This window comes from Leptodactylus fuscus, chromosome 10 (assembly GCF_031893055.1).
Source record: "Leptodactylus fuscus isolate aLepFus1 chromosome 10, aLepFus1.hap2, whole genome shotgun sequence".
Classification (NCBI taxonomy): Eukaryota; Metazoa; Chordata; class Amphibia; order Anura; family Leptodactylidae; genus Leptodactylus; species Leptodactylus fuscus.
In genome coordinates, this window is record NC_134274.1 from 1,765,273 (window position 1) to 1,779,270 (window position 13,998).

The 13,998-nt window shown below is 43.4% G+C and overlaps 1 protein-coding gene across 8 annotated transcripts in view; it reads right to left on the bottom strand.

Moving 5' to 3' along the window:
* Window positions 1–508: 508 nt before the first annotated feature.
* TCF7L2 (transcription factor 7 like 2) overlaps window positions 509–13,998 on the bottom strand; it is a 197,222-nt gene continuing 183,732 nt past the window's right edge. For 7 of the 8 annotated variants that reach the window (XM_075257450.1, XM_075257447.1, XM_075257446.1 and 4 more), the window contains 2 exons: window positions 6,646–6,718; window positions 509–1,341 (listed from right to left, as the gene is read on the bottom strand). In XM_075257450.1, the coding sequence (XP_075113551.1) occupies window positions 915–1,341; window positions 6,646–6,718 (500 nt within the window). In that variant the 3' untranslated portion in view covers window positions 509–914. Of the gene's footprint in view, window positions 1,342–5,361; window positions 5,435–6,645; window positions 6,719–13,998 lie in introns of all 8 variants that reach the window. The other variant, XM_075257449.1, reaches the window with a different exon arrangement.

The window sequence follows — 13,998 nt, forward strand, 5'->3', positions numbered from 1 at the left end:
GCTTACACAAAGAAAAGCAAACTTTATACAATGTGTGGGGGTCACGGGAGGGGGGGGGCAGACATAGGGTTTTTGTTTTTGGAAGAGACAACAGATAGGACACAAGCGATTCCTAGGCAATAAATACTACTTACTGGTCCAATGGCTCTGAAATAGTCAACGCACCCACCCCCACCCCCCAAAAAAAATTCCAAAGTAGCAACCCTTCCCCCTCCCACCCAGAGGAAAAATAAAAATTAAAAAAAAAAAAAAAAAAAAAAGGAGCGACCACCACCATGGAACAAGGCATAGTAACACATTTGTTCATCTTTACCTTTTTTGTGTTTCTGTACATTTCAACAAGAACAACATAACATCACGATAAAAGTTGTTTCACGAGAGGGCGCTGCATTCGTGGCGCCCCCGTAGGGTAGAAACTGGATGTAAAATGATTGGTTCGCAAGCTCGTATTTAATACAAATAATCAAGAACCAACTCCTTCCGCGAGGGCTGCTTCAAAATTGCTTAATTTTTTTTTCTATTTTTTTTTCTTTTAATTCTTCTTTAAATCAGTCTTTTCCAAAGGAACCTATCAGAACTACGACAGTTATGCATTTTTTTATTTTCATATATTTATATATATATATTTATATAATTTCCCCCTCCTTCCGATGCTAAAAAGACATTTTTTTTGTTTTTTCCTATTTTTAACGTTGATGATACAAATTTCGTCGTGGACCTCGAGGCTCGAAGAAGGTCTCTGCTCAGTCAAATCGGAAAGGCGAGAGATAAAAAGAGAAGGTCAAATATTGACCAATGAACTTCATAAAACATCTACTAAAAGTAGCCACTTGGCACAAAAATAAAAAACAAACGAAAAAAAAGAAAAAAAACTAATATTAAAAAAAAGGATGAGGCGTCAGTGTTGGGAGCGACTACTCTAGCGACTTGGTGACGAGTGAAAGGGGCTGAAGTTGAGTTCCAGCCAAGGACCGATGAGAAGGCGGGAAGGAGGTTGACGGCTGTGTTAGTGACAAGGAGTAAGGAGCGGACGACTGTAATGGGCTGGGTTGGTGGTTGTGATCTGTTCCGTTCTGACAAATTGTAGCTGGCAGGTTGCTGGACTTTCGTGCCGGACTTTCAGTCAGAGGGGACTGTGGCATGCACAGCCGGGCCAGAGGGTCAGGCTTCAAGGATAGAGATAAAGGTTGTGTTTGTTCAGTTTGTGGTGTGGAGTCTCTTGGAGGGGTGTCTAGCATGGTGGGAGAAGAAGGAGGAGAGTCTAGTAAGCTTCCGTCTGAAGAGGGCGGGCTGACGCAGCTGCCTTCACCTTGTATGTAGCGAATGCACTTTTTTTTTCTCCTACAAACAGGAAAAGAGGCACGGGCTATATTATAAGGCAAAAACACCGACAAAGAACATGAGCTGAAACAACAGAAGCCGGAGATAAAAAGGAGAACATCTGGATTCTGAGCAGTAGATGGCAAGATAGGGGGAAATACACTCAGAAGATTTATATTGACGTTTTATAATTGAATTTATTTTCTTTAATTTTATCAACCCTTCTGGACAACAATTATATTGGTATTAAGTTATTTGTATTATATCTCATATTTGTAATTGATCTAAGATCCACTAGTGACCAGAGGTGGTATAAGGCATATAAGAGTAACTAATGTAGTTAGAAATGGATTTACTCTTAGCTCCCCCAGACTCAAGAGCTGGCACATGGATACTAAATAACTATCGACATCTTACTATGATTTAGAATTGGTCTAAGCTCCACTAGTGACCAGGGCTGGTATAAGGCTACTGAGTAACTATTGTACTTAGAAATGCCCCAGACACCAGAGCTGGCACACTGATACTAAATAACTATTCACAACTAATTATGATTTGTAATGGATCTAAGCTCCACTAGTGACCAGGGGTGGTATAAGCGATATAAGGGCTCCTGAGTAACTATTGTAGTTAGAAACAGATTTATTCTTAGCTCCCTCAGACACCAGAGCTGGTGCATGGATACTAAATGACTATCCACAACTAATTATTTGTAATTGATCTAAGCTCCACTAGTGACCAGAGGTGGTATATATACAGTAGTTCACTATACTAAGCTCCCTAAATGACTATAGCTAGTAATGGATTTAGCCTCAGCTCCCACACACCAGAGGCGATGCATTTATATTAAATTTAACATTGTATTGTGTTTTATAGTTGATCTAAGCTCCACTAGTGACCAGAGGTGTTACATAAACTTCATTATACTAACCCTCCTAGATGACTATTGTTGGTAGTAATGGAATTTACGATTAGCTCCATCAGTTACCAGATCTGGTGTAATACAATTAATTGTACATATTAGTTTAATGCATAATTGATCTAAGCTTCTTTAGTGACCAGGGGCTTTATATATTGAGTCATGTAAGACGTCATATCTAATTGTTTATATCATAAATACAATGTATCTCAGCTCCCTCGGTCACCAGAGGTGGTGGATTTACAATAAATTTAACATCTTGCTGATCTATCCTCCCTCAGTCACCAGATCTGGCGCGATTATAATAAATGTAACATATTATTTGGATGTGTAATTGATCTAAGCTCCCTTAGTGACCAGAGGTTATATATATATATATATATATATATATATATATATATATATCATCATACTAGATATTATAATTAATTGCAACTCCCCCAGTCTGTAGACGTGGTACTTAACATCTTATAGTGATTTCTAATTGATCTAAGCTCCCTCAGTCACCAGAGGTGCTATAATTATATAATAAACCACTGTTAATGTGTTATCAAACTTATTCCTCCTAGTCCCCCGGGGTGGTACCAATGCCATCATATAACTAAGCAGACTCACTACTGGGGATGTTTTCAATTAGATACACCAATAACCCAGAGGTGTAAGGAATGTCACTATACAAAGTTTTAGAAATATTACAGGGTCTTACAAATATCAGTCTCAGCTCCACAAGGGCTTGTGCCGGTTTCATATCTTATAGATTTGCAGCACTTTACATAACTCCACCAGTGACCAAGGATGGCAGAATACTATCTAAGCTCTCTGAGTGACCCGGAATAGGAGAATATGGTAATCTATTCCAACAACCCCAGTGACAAGAAGCATGCAGGGCTGAAATGCTAATGGCAGAAAATGAGTGATAGCATGAAACGGAAGACATGAGCAATGACCGTAACATTGTGTGACACGACTTTCTGGTTAGTGGTTAGAAGGGTTCGCTGACACTCTACCTACAATGTATCTATGGATTTGGACTCCGCCTGCAGCCGCTTATCTAATGATGAACAAAACTGCGACTGGACGTGTCAGCCAAAGACGCTACTCTCAGAAAACTGGCATTCCTGCACAGAGCCACTAGCAAGGTCTTCGGTCTCTTAATGGTGGAGCAGGACGGCCGAGGCCATGACAATGTTCTGTACTGGTCAACATAGGAAACATTCACATGTACAAGATGATCATGTGTGTAATGGAAGGCTATGAGTATCCTCAAGAGCCCGAGTCTGACGCCCTCAATACCTTCCCCGTGAATGATACTCGGTACTTCGGTACAATGGTCTTGGGTCTACATACTAAGACCATGAGACAGGAGATGAAGAGACATTACACACAGAGAGGGAGAAAACACATACCTACCATTGTTACATTCCAAATTCAAAGACTGCTTGCATCAGAATAAAGAAATAACAGGATTTAACCAAAGGATCAACAAGAAAGAAATTAGAAAGCTTAGACCCTCCACCAAGGTTTCTCCACCGATCTGAACCCCCCGTATTTGATCACATTAGATACACATGCTCCACTAGTGGGTGTCACATAAGACTCGATGACAGATGCCGTTATAGAATAAGACATTGTGCTCACAATGCAACTCTGTGGTTTCAGGAATCTTAATTTAGATGATCAAGGCTGGAAAACAGGAGGTGTCCTACGATAAGGAGAAGGCTATGAGGACATCTTATAAGGAGGCAAAGACTATGGGGACATCCTGTCATGAGGAGAAGACTATGAGGACATCTTATAAGGAGGCAAAGACTATGGGGACATCCTGTCATGAGGAGAAGACTATGGGGACATCCTATAAGGAGGAGAAGACTATGGGGACATCCTGTCATGAGGAGAAGACTATGGGGACATCCTGTCATGAGGAGAAGACTATGGGGACATCCTGTCATGAGGAGAAGAATATGAGGACATCTTATAAGGAGGCAAAGACTATGGGGACATCCTGTCATGAGGAGAAGACTATGGGGACATCCTATAAGGAGGAGAAGACTATGGGGACATCCTGTCATGAGGAGAAGACTATGGGGACATCCTATAAGGAGGAGAAGACTATGAGGACATCCTCTCATGAAGAGAAGACTATGGGGACATCCAATAAGGAGGAGAAGACTATGGGGACATCCTATAAGGAGGAGAAGACTATGGGGACATCCTATAAGGAGGAGAAGACTATGGGGACATCCTATCACAAGGAGAAGACTATGGGGACATCCTTGAAGGAGGAGAAGACTATGGGGACATCCTATAAGGAGGAGAAGACTATGAGGACATCCTATCACGAGGAGAAGACTACAGGGACATCCTATCGCAAGGAAAAGACTATGAGGACATCCTATCATGAGGAGAAGACTATGAGGACATCCTATCATGAGGAGTAGACTATGAGGACATCCTATCATGAAGAGAAGACTATGAGGACATCCTATCATGAAGAGAAGACTATGAGGACATCCTATCACGAGGAGAAGACTACAGGGACATCCCATAAGGAGGAGGAGACTAAGAAGGTCCTGATATATAAGTATCTTGGCTTGTATTACTTTCCTTTGACCTTGAGATCTATTAAGGTTTGTTTTTCCTTGGGATATTCATTATTCTAATTATTTTCTATATTTTATTGTCACTCTTTTTGGGATTTTTTCTCATATACTGCGTCTGTTGTATTATTAGATTAGGGGCTCAGGAGATCATGGTCACTCAGGATGTCCAAGGTCCACCTCAATGGTTGGGAGAGCAAATATCTCAAGGACATCTCAACTTTCTGGTAAATAAATTTGGGACAAAAAGTGGCTAGAGGGTAATTTTATGGACTACTTGTTATTTTGGGAAGATCTTCTTTGGATCTTGGCTGTAGTTGGTCTTGACAAATTTCAATCGAGATTCTTCCACCAGAAAGTCAAAGAATATAGATGAATAGTATAAAGTCCAACCACCACCAGTAATGACCAGAGGACAGGAAAAAGGAGAATCATTGGAAAGATTCATGGGTAGAATCATCAGATAAGATCTTGGAAGGACAGAAGGAATTGAATTATTCCCCATGGGCCTCGTAATAGATATACCTGCATGGTTTGCACCATAGATTCTGTCGGTCAAGTCCAAACAATGCTCGACACTTCTTAGGAGCATTTGCATCTGTTAGCACAATGTAAACACACAAAAAATACAACAAAATGGTGGATACTGCTCGGTTGCAGACACTTTTCTTAGCTATGGTTACCTACAGTTTATGCAGTTTGTTTTTATTTGGTAATTCCCCCTTCAGTCCATGGCTAACATGCACAACGTCCGGAATAATCAAGAAGACCTATGATATGTGATGCTAGATGCAAGGCCAAGTGGATGGAGACAGACATTGATCTGCTCGACTACATGTGGGATACATACAACAGCCAGTGTCAGGCACCAGTCAATCAAATCCATGACGTAGGGTTAGACTCAGCTACGATGTTGATAAGAGAATGGTCGGTGATACCTGGTGACTAATGAATGACCATGCATAGAGAGGAAGACCGAGAAGCCACCAGTCTAGAGAGTGTCGGACACAGACTGGTGACTGCTCATGAGGCCAATGGAGGTTCAACATCAATATGGTCAAGACAAAGGTAACGGGCAACGTCAGTGGTAAGTACAAAAATAACCAATGGGAAGGAAAAAAAAAGATGAACGGGAAGGAAATCTCACAAGCTCTCGTCTTGCACAGTCAACAACTAGAAACCAAAGAGCCAATTCTGCAGCATTTGTGTATTGTTCAAGTGTATTCACTGCAACAGGAATGCCCAGTGTATCGGGGTTGTTAATAAGATTATCGATGGAGATGAGAAGCAGGCAGCAATGGTCGTCAGCGAGACTGTTAAATACTGTGATGGACAAGAGGCTGGAGATTCAAGAAGGAGAAAAATGTGGGGGTGGGGAGCACTGGTTCTTCTGCCACTACCTGCACCTTCCCTGTCATGGGTCATTGGTGGAAAGGTTTCAAAAATGTGGTTATTTTTTGAATTTCTCTCTAGACCTTCTCCTATGGCAGGCTTACATTGGTGTGTAGACAACCCCGTAGAGGGAGAATGGCCTCCATGGTCCTCGGACCACCTTCATCTCAACTATCAAGGACGAACTAAGTCTTAGTCCAAAAAGTACCTGACACTGACCCTGAGATCACAAATCAGATCAGAAAGACTATTTTGCCTTGTGGAGCCGCCTCAGGGGTCCACCCACCGCTTCATGGACTAGCCGTTAGCTTTAGACACAGAGCGGGAAATTACCAGATAAAAAATAAAAATAAATAAAAAAAATAAATAAAAATTGGTAAAACCAGCCGTATCTAAATCTGGAATAACCATACACACCTGCAAGGACCGCACCAGTTATTCTGCTGATCAAGGCCAAAGCGCGCTCGGCATTTCTTAGGGGCGCTGAGGTCTGAATGGGTTCAAGACAGAAGCGAGCAGAAATAGGAACAGAAAAGATAATAATAAAAAAAATCAATGAACCGGTTACTAATTGCAAAAAGCGCAGAACGTCATTATTATTATTATTATTATTATTATTGGTGTAATCACAGTGAGTCATAGAAGGAGATGGAGCATAACTTGTGCTTCATTGGCAGATACGACCAAAGCTGCAGTGTCCCCCCAGGAGCTGCAGACCCGAGGACCGCGCCAAGATGGCAGGTGGAGAAATCTGGGGTTTTATAGTTTTAACTAAAAAAAAGTCCATTGGCTGTTTCTTTTACTGTTGTTACATTGTATCACATAATCTCATCTAATAATACAGGGGGGGGGAGGGGATAATATAGAGAGGGTTTTTACATTTCGGTGCCACTTTGTGACACGTGACAATGAATCAATCCTGTGTTGTCTCCAGCTGGTGCAAAACTACTTGTGACCGCAGGGGGTCAGGGCATGCTGGGAGTTGTAGTTTTACAGCAGATGGAGAAGACGGCTCGAAGATCAGGGGCTGGAATGGATGGATTCTGCCTTTTATAACAGGGAGCAGATTTACTACGACCTGAGAATCCTAAGAGATGTTACCCCTCAGTGCACCCCAATAATGTCATATGTACATCTGTATACACATAACAGTATGTGCACCCCAATAACATAATATGTGGTTCTGTATACACATAACAGTATGTGCACCCCAATAACATATGTGACGCTGTATACACATAACAGTATGTGCACCCCAATAACATAATATGTACATCTGTATTCATATAAAAGTATGTGCACCCTCAATAAATTAATATATGCATCAACATTCATGATAAAGTATGTGCACCCCGCTAATATAGTATATGAATCCGTACTCATATATATGTGCACCCCAGTAAAATAGTGTGTGCATCCTCATATAAAGGTAAGTGCACCCCAATACAATAATATGTGACTCTGAATCCATATATAAGTAAGTGCCCCCTCTCCTCATGTTCATTATAATGTATGTGCACCCCGATACCATAGTATGTGACTACGTATCCATATATAAGTAAGTGCCCCCTCTCCTCATGCTCATTATAATGTATGTGCACCCCGATACCACAGTATGTGAGTCAGTATATAAGTAAGTGCCCCCTCTCCTCATGATCATTATAATGTATGTGCACCCCGATACCATAGTGAGTCTGTATATAAGTAAGTGCCCCCTCTCCTCATGCTCATTATAAAGTATGTGCACCCCGATACCACAGTATGTGAGTCAGTATATAAGTAAGTGCCCCCTCTCCTCATGCTCATTATAATGTATGTGCACCCCGATACCACAGTATGTGAGTCTGTATATAAGTAAGTGCCCCCTCTCCTCATGTTCATTATAAAGTATGTGCACCCCGATACCACAGTATGTGAGTCTGTATATAAGTAAGTGCCCCCTCTCCTCATGATCATTATAATGTATGTGCACCCCGATACCATAGTATGTGAGTCTGTATATAAGTAAGTGCCCCCTCTCCTCATGCTCATTATAATGTATGTGCACCCCGATACCATAGTATGTGAGTCGGTATATAAGTAAGTGCCCCCTCTCCTCATGTTCATTATAATGTATGTGCACCCCGATACCATAGTATGTGAGTCGGTATATAAGTAAGTGCCCCCTCTCCTCATGTTCATTATAATGTATGTGCACCCCGATACCATAGTATGTGAGTCGGTATATAAGTAAGTGCCCCCTCTCCTCATGTTCATTATAATGTATGTGCACCCCGATACCATAGTATGTGAGTCGGTATATAAGTAAGTGCCCCCTCTCCTCATGATCATTATAATGTATGTGCACCCCGATACCATAGTATGTGAGTCGGTATATAAGTAAGTGCCCCCTCTCCTCATGATCATTATAATGTATGTGCACCCCGATACCATAGTATGTGAGTCGGTATATAAGTAAGTGCCCCCTCTCCTCATGATCATTATAATGTATGTGCACCCCGATACCACAGTATGTGAGTCCGTATATAAGTGCCCCCTCTCCTCATGTTCATTATAAAGTATGTGCACCCCGATACCATAGTGAGTCTGTATATAAGTAAGTGCCCCCTCTCCTCATGCTCATTATAATGTATGTGCACCCCGATACCACAGTATGTGAGTCTGTATATAAGTAAGTGCCCCCTCTCCTCATGCTCATTATAATGTATGTGCACCCCGATACCACAGTATGTGAGTCTGTATATAAGTAAGTGCCCCCTCTTCTCATGCTCATTATAATGTATGTGCACCCCGATACCACAGTATGTGAGTCTGTATATAAGTAAGTGCCCCCTCTCCTCATGCTCATTATAATGTATGTGCACCCCGATACCATAGTGAGTCTGTATATAAGTAAGTGCCCCCTCTCCTCATGCTCATTATAATGTATGTGCACCCCGATACCATAGTGAGTCTGTATATAAGTAAGTGCCCCCTCTCCTCATGCTCATTATAATGTATGTGCACCCCGATACCATAGTATGTGAGTCTGTATATAAGTAAGTGCCCCCTCTCCTCATGCTCATTATAATGTATGTGCACCCCGATACCATAGTATGTGAGTCTGTATATAAGTAAGTGCCCCCTCTCCTCATGCTCCTGACATCCTGGCTGTGCAGATGCAGCGCTCCTGTGTGCACACGGCCCGGGGACACTGCAGCTTTATAAAGTGCTTATCAGTCAATGTATTTATCTGTAAGTCACAACTTATGTAAAGAAAGAAAGAGAGGAAGATGGAGCAGACAGCGGGATGAGCGAGCGGCTCTGGCTATGAGGCATGCCTTTGAAGCAATATGCGAGCATGATTAGGGGAAGCAAACACAAGCGGAGAGTTCAGCATGCTGGAGTGAAAACACTTTCTGGAAGCAATAACATAAAAAATTAGATTAAGGAGGTTTTTCTAGGAAATCCTTTTTTTTTTTTTTTTTTTTGTAACAGTCTCTTATTTTGCTGCGTTTCCCATGGTCACAGTTAGTGTCTCGCCAGGGCTCTGGGAGCGCTCCGGAAGCAGACTGTTATGGGGGACACATTCTCGGGGAACATACAGACAAATAATTAGGATGCATTATAGAACGTGCTGGAAGCTGAGGCATGGAACTTTTAGAATGTTTGAAAGATGACAGGAAACAAAGAAGTGCGAGACCCCCCGGCACATGGCTTACCCAGCATGCACTGGGCACATCGGCCTTCAGGATGACCATACACATCACCTCCCTGCACATGGATGCTCTGGCTTCAAGCATGTGACTAATACATACAACACGTGACCACAACAAGGCCCGCTAGTCAGACTCTGCCCATGACCGTCACATTCTGCAATGGTCACTACAATGGAGTCTGAAAGCCCCACCTAATATTATAAGAACCATCCAAAACATATGTGAAGGAAACCATCAGCATGGATGTCGCCTAATGTATCTAGTTCACACATTGGTAGAGAAAATGACAACAAAAAAACTAATACAAATATCGTTATCTACAACACAAAAACAGGCTCCTCCAAGCTCAGGCTGTGTTCACACCTCTGGTGCCAGATGGACCCCTTGACTTACATTAGATCCATTCAGGGGGATAAACACCAATGTCATCATAGACTTGTATAAATAAAGCTTTACTTGTATTATTAAGAAAAAAAATTGTGCTTGCTGTCAGTGAATATCTGTTTAGAGACTGGGATTCCATCCTGACCTAGTCCTGGATATTGTGGTGAAGGATTTGTTACAATGTATCAGTGCAGGTGAGGGATACAGGAGCCCAGGACTGCTGCTGCATTTATATCACAGGAGACCAGGACTGATGCATTTATATCACAGGAGACCAGGACTGCTGCTGCATTTATATCACAGGAGACCGGGACTGCTGCTGCATTTATATCACAGGAGCCCAGGACTGCTGCTGCATTTATATCACAGGAGACCGGGACTGCTGCTGCATTTATATCACAGGAGACCGGGACTGCTGCTGCATTTATATCACAGGAGACCGGGACTGCTGCTGCATTTATATCACAGGAGACCAGGACTGCTGCTGCATTTATATCACAGGAGACCGGGACTGCTGCTGCATTTATATCACAGGAGACCGGGACTGCTGCTGCATTTATATCACAGGAGACCGGGACTGCTGCTGCATTTATATCACAGGAGACCAGGACTGCTGCTGCATTTATATCACAGGAGACCGGGACTGCTGCTGCATTTATATCACAGGAGCCCAGGACTGCTGCTGCATTTATATCACAGGAGCCCAGGACTGCTGCTGCATTTATATCACAGGAGACCAGGACTGCTGCTGCATTTATATCACAGGAGCCCAGGACTGCTGCTGCATTTATATCACAGGAGACCGGGACTGCTGCTGCATTTATATCACAGGAGCCCAGGACTGCTGCTGCATTTATATCACAGGAGACCGGGACTGCTGCTGCATTTATATCACAGGAGACCGGGACTGCTGCTGCATTTATATCACAGGAGACCAGGACTGCTGCTGCATTTATATCACAGGAGACCGGGACTGCTGCTGCATTTATATCACAGGAGCCCAGGACTGCTGCTGCATTTATATCACAGGAGACCGGGACTGCTGCTGCATTTATATCACAGGAGACCAGGACTGCTGCTGCATTTATATCACAGGAGCCCAGGACTGCTGCTGCATTTATATCACAGGAGACCAGGACTGCTGCTGCATTTATATCACAGGAGACCGGGACTGCTGCTGCATTTATATCACAGGAGACCGGGACTGCTGCTGCATTTATATCACAGGAGCCCAGGAGTGCTGCTGCATTTATATCACAGGAGACCGGGACTGCTGCTGCATTTGTATCACAGGAGACCAGGACTGCTGCTGCATTTATATCACAGGAGCCCAGGACTGCTGCTGCATTTATATCACAGGAGCCCAGGACTGCAGCTGCATTTATATCACAGGAGACCAGGACTGCTGCTGCATTTATATCACAGGAGACCAGGACTGCTGCTGCATTTATATCACAGGAGACCGGGACTGCTGCTGCATTTATATCACAGGAGACCAGGACTGCTGCTGCATTTATATCACAGGAGCCCAGGACTGCTGCTGCATTTATATCACAGGAGACCAGGACTGCTGCTGCATTTATATCACAGGAGACCGGGACTGCTGCTGCATTTATATCACAGGAGACCGGGACTGCTGCTGCATTTATATCACAGGAGCCCAGGAGTGCTGCTGCATTTATATCACAGGAGACCGGGACTGCTGCTGCATTTGTATCACAGGAGACCAGGACTGCTGCTGCATTTATATCACAGGAGCCCAGGACTGCTGCTGCATTTATATCACAGGAGCCCAGGACTGCAGCTGCATTTATATCACAGGAGACCAGGACTGCTGCTGCATTTATATCACAGGAGACCAGGACTGCTGCTGCATTTATATCACAGGAGACCGGGACTGCTGCTGCATTTGTATCACAGGAGACCAGGACTGCTGCTGCATTTATATCACAGGAGACCAGGACTGCTGCTGCATTTATATCACAGGAGACCAGGACTGCAGCTGCATTTATATCACAGGAGACCAGGACTGCTGCTGCATTTATATCACAGGAGACCGGGGCTGCTGCTGCATTTATATCACAGGAGGCCAGGACTGTGGCTGCATTTGTATCACAGGAGACCAGGACTGCTGCTGCATTTATATCACAGGAGACCGGGACTGCTGCTGCATTTATATCACAGGAGACCGGGACTGCTGCTGTGCTTATATCACAGGAGACCGGGACTGCTGCTGCATTTATATCACAGGAGACCGGGACTGCTGCTGTGCTTATATCACAGGAGACCGGGACTGCTGCTGCATTTATATCACAGGAGACCGGGACTGCTGCTGTGCTTTTATCACAGGAGGTTTCCTGCACTGACACACTGTAACGTACCATGGCTGCAAAGAATCTTCACATTCACTGACAGCAAACAGAGATCTTACCAACTGTGAAGAAATAAAACACAAATTCTGCAAATTATCCATATACAACGATTAAGCTTTATTTATAGGAGCCTCATCGGGACTCCTCAGGGGCAGGGACAATGATGGAAATATTCTTTGACAATGTCTACTATATTGTGGAATCTTAGTATAACCGACTATGATATAGATGGGATCAGATCAGGTACAGTTATGTGCTCACAGTAATGTAGCAGGCGGCAGGGAGGTCACCTATGTTTCGGGCTATCATATAAGCAGGGGCGGGGCCACCATTGGCCAAAACAAACATATACAATCATTATGCAGGTTATTGACCTTCTAGGGGGAGGAAATATCTGACATAGATCAAAGTCACAGCAGTGGGCATTGTCTTGACACGACAATTAATATCTCAACAACCTTCTCCATCAGGCAATGTCTAATATGTAAATCATCTTCCAGCTGGTAGAAATCTAACCATAAGATACTGAAGATCCTGAACTGTAACCTCTTAAAGGCTGGACATGTATGAAACATGGGAAAAGTAAGAATGTGTGCTCATTTGTATTTAGTATACAGAAAGGAGTGACCTCTGCTCTTTGTCTCTTAAGCAGGGGCGGGGCCAACATTGGGAAAAAAAACTCCCATGAGGAGCAGAAAGCATCCACAGTGCACTCTCTGAAGGTCAAAGTGGCAACCGAAAACCCACAGGGTGAGTGTCCACATCTTATAGGCTCCTATAGGTCCTGGTATCTGCTGTTTTTATATTTTTTGAAGAGTTGCGTCATCATGTTAGAATTAACCATTACTAGTGGTTGCAAACAGTTGGAATATGACTACAGACTGGTGCATTCATGTGATATACTTGTATTGTAATAGGGTGCTCATAGTGTTCCCAGAGCCCCTTTTGGTCATACCACCATTATTCAACAGGTGGTCCCAGTATCTTGACCCCTACTGGGAAGACGGTCCCTAGAATTAAAGGAGATGGGATGAACCTACATCGGGACTCATTGGATCCATAGTAGCTGTCAGTGCTTCCTGTAGTCAGAGGAGCGGACCTTGCTCATGTTAAATTGCAAAGCAACAGCAAGGGGTTAATCATTAGTGCATCAGAAAAGAAACCACATATTAAAAGTCATCGCCAGACACATCTCAGGCCCTCCAACCTCTGCCTAGTCCTTAGGTGCAGGACCTTCCTAAGGAGTAGGACCTTCCTAAGGTGCAGGACCTTCCTATGGTGCAGGACCATGCTAAGTTGCAGGACCTTCCTATTGA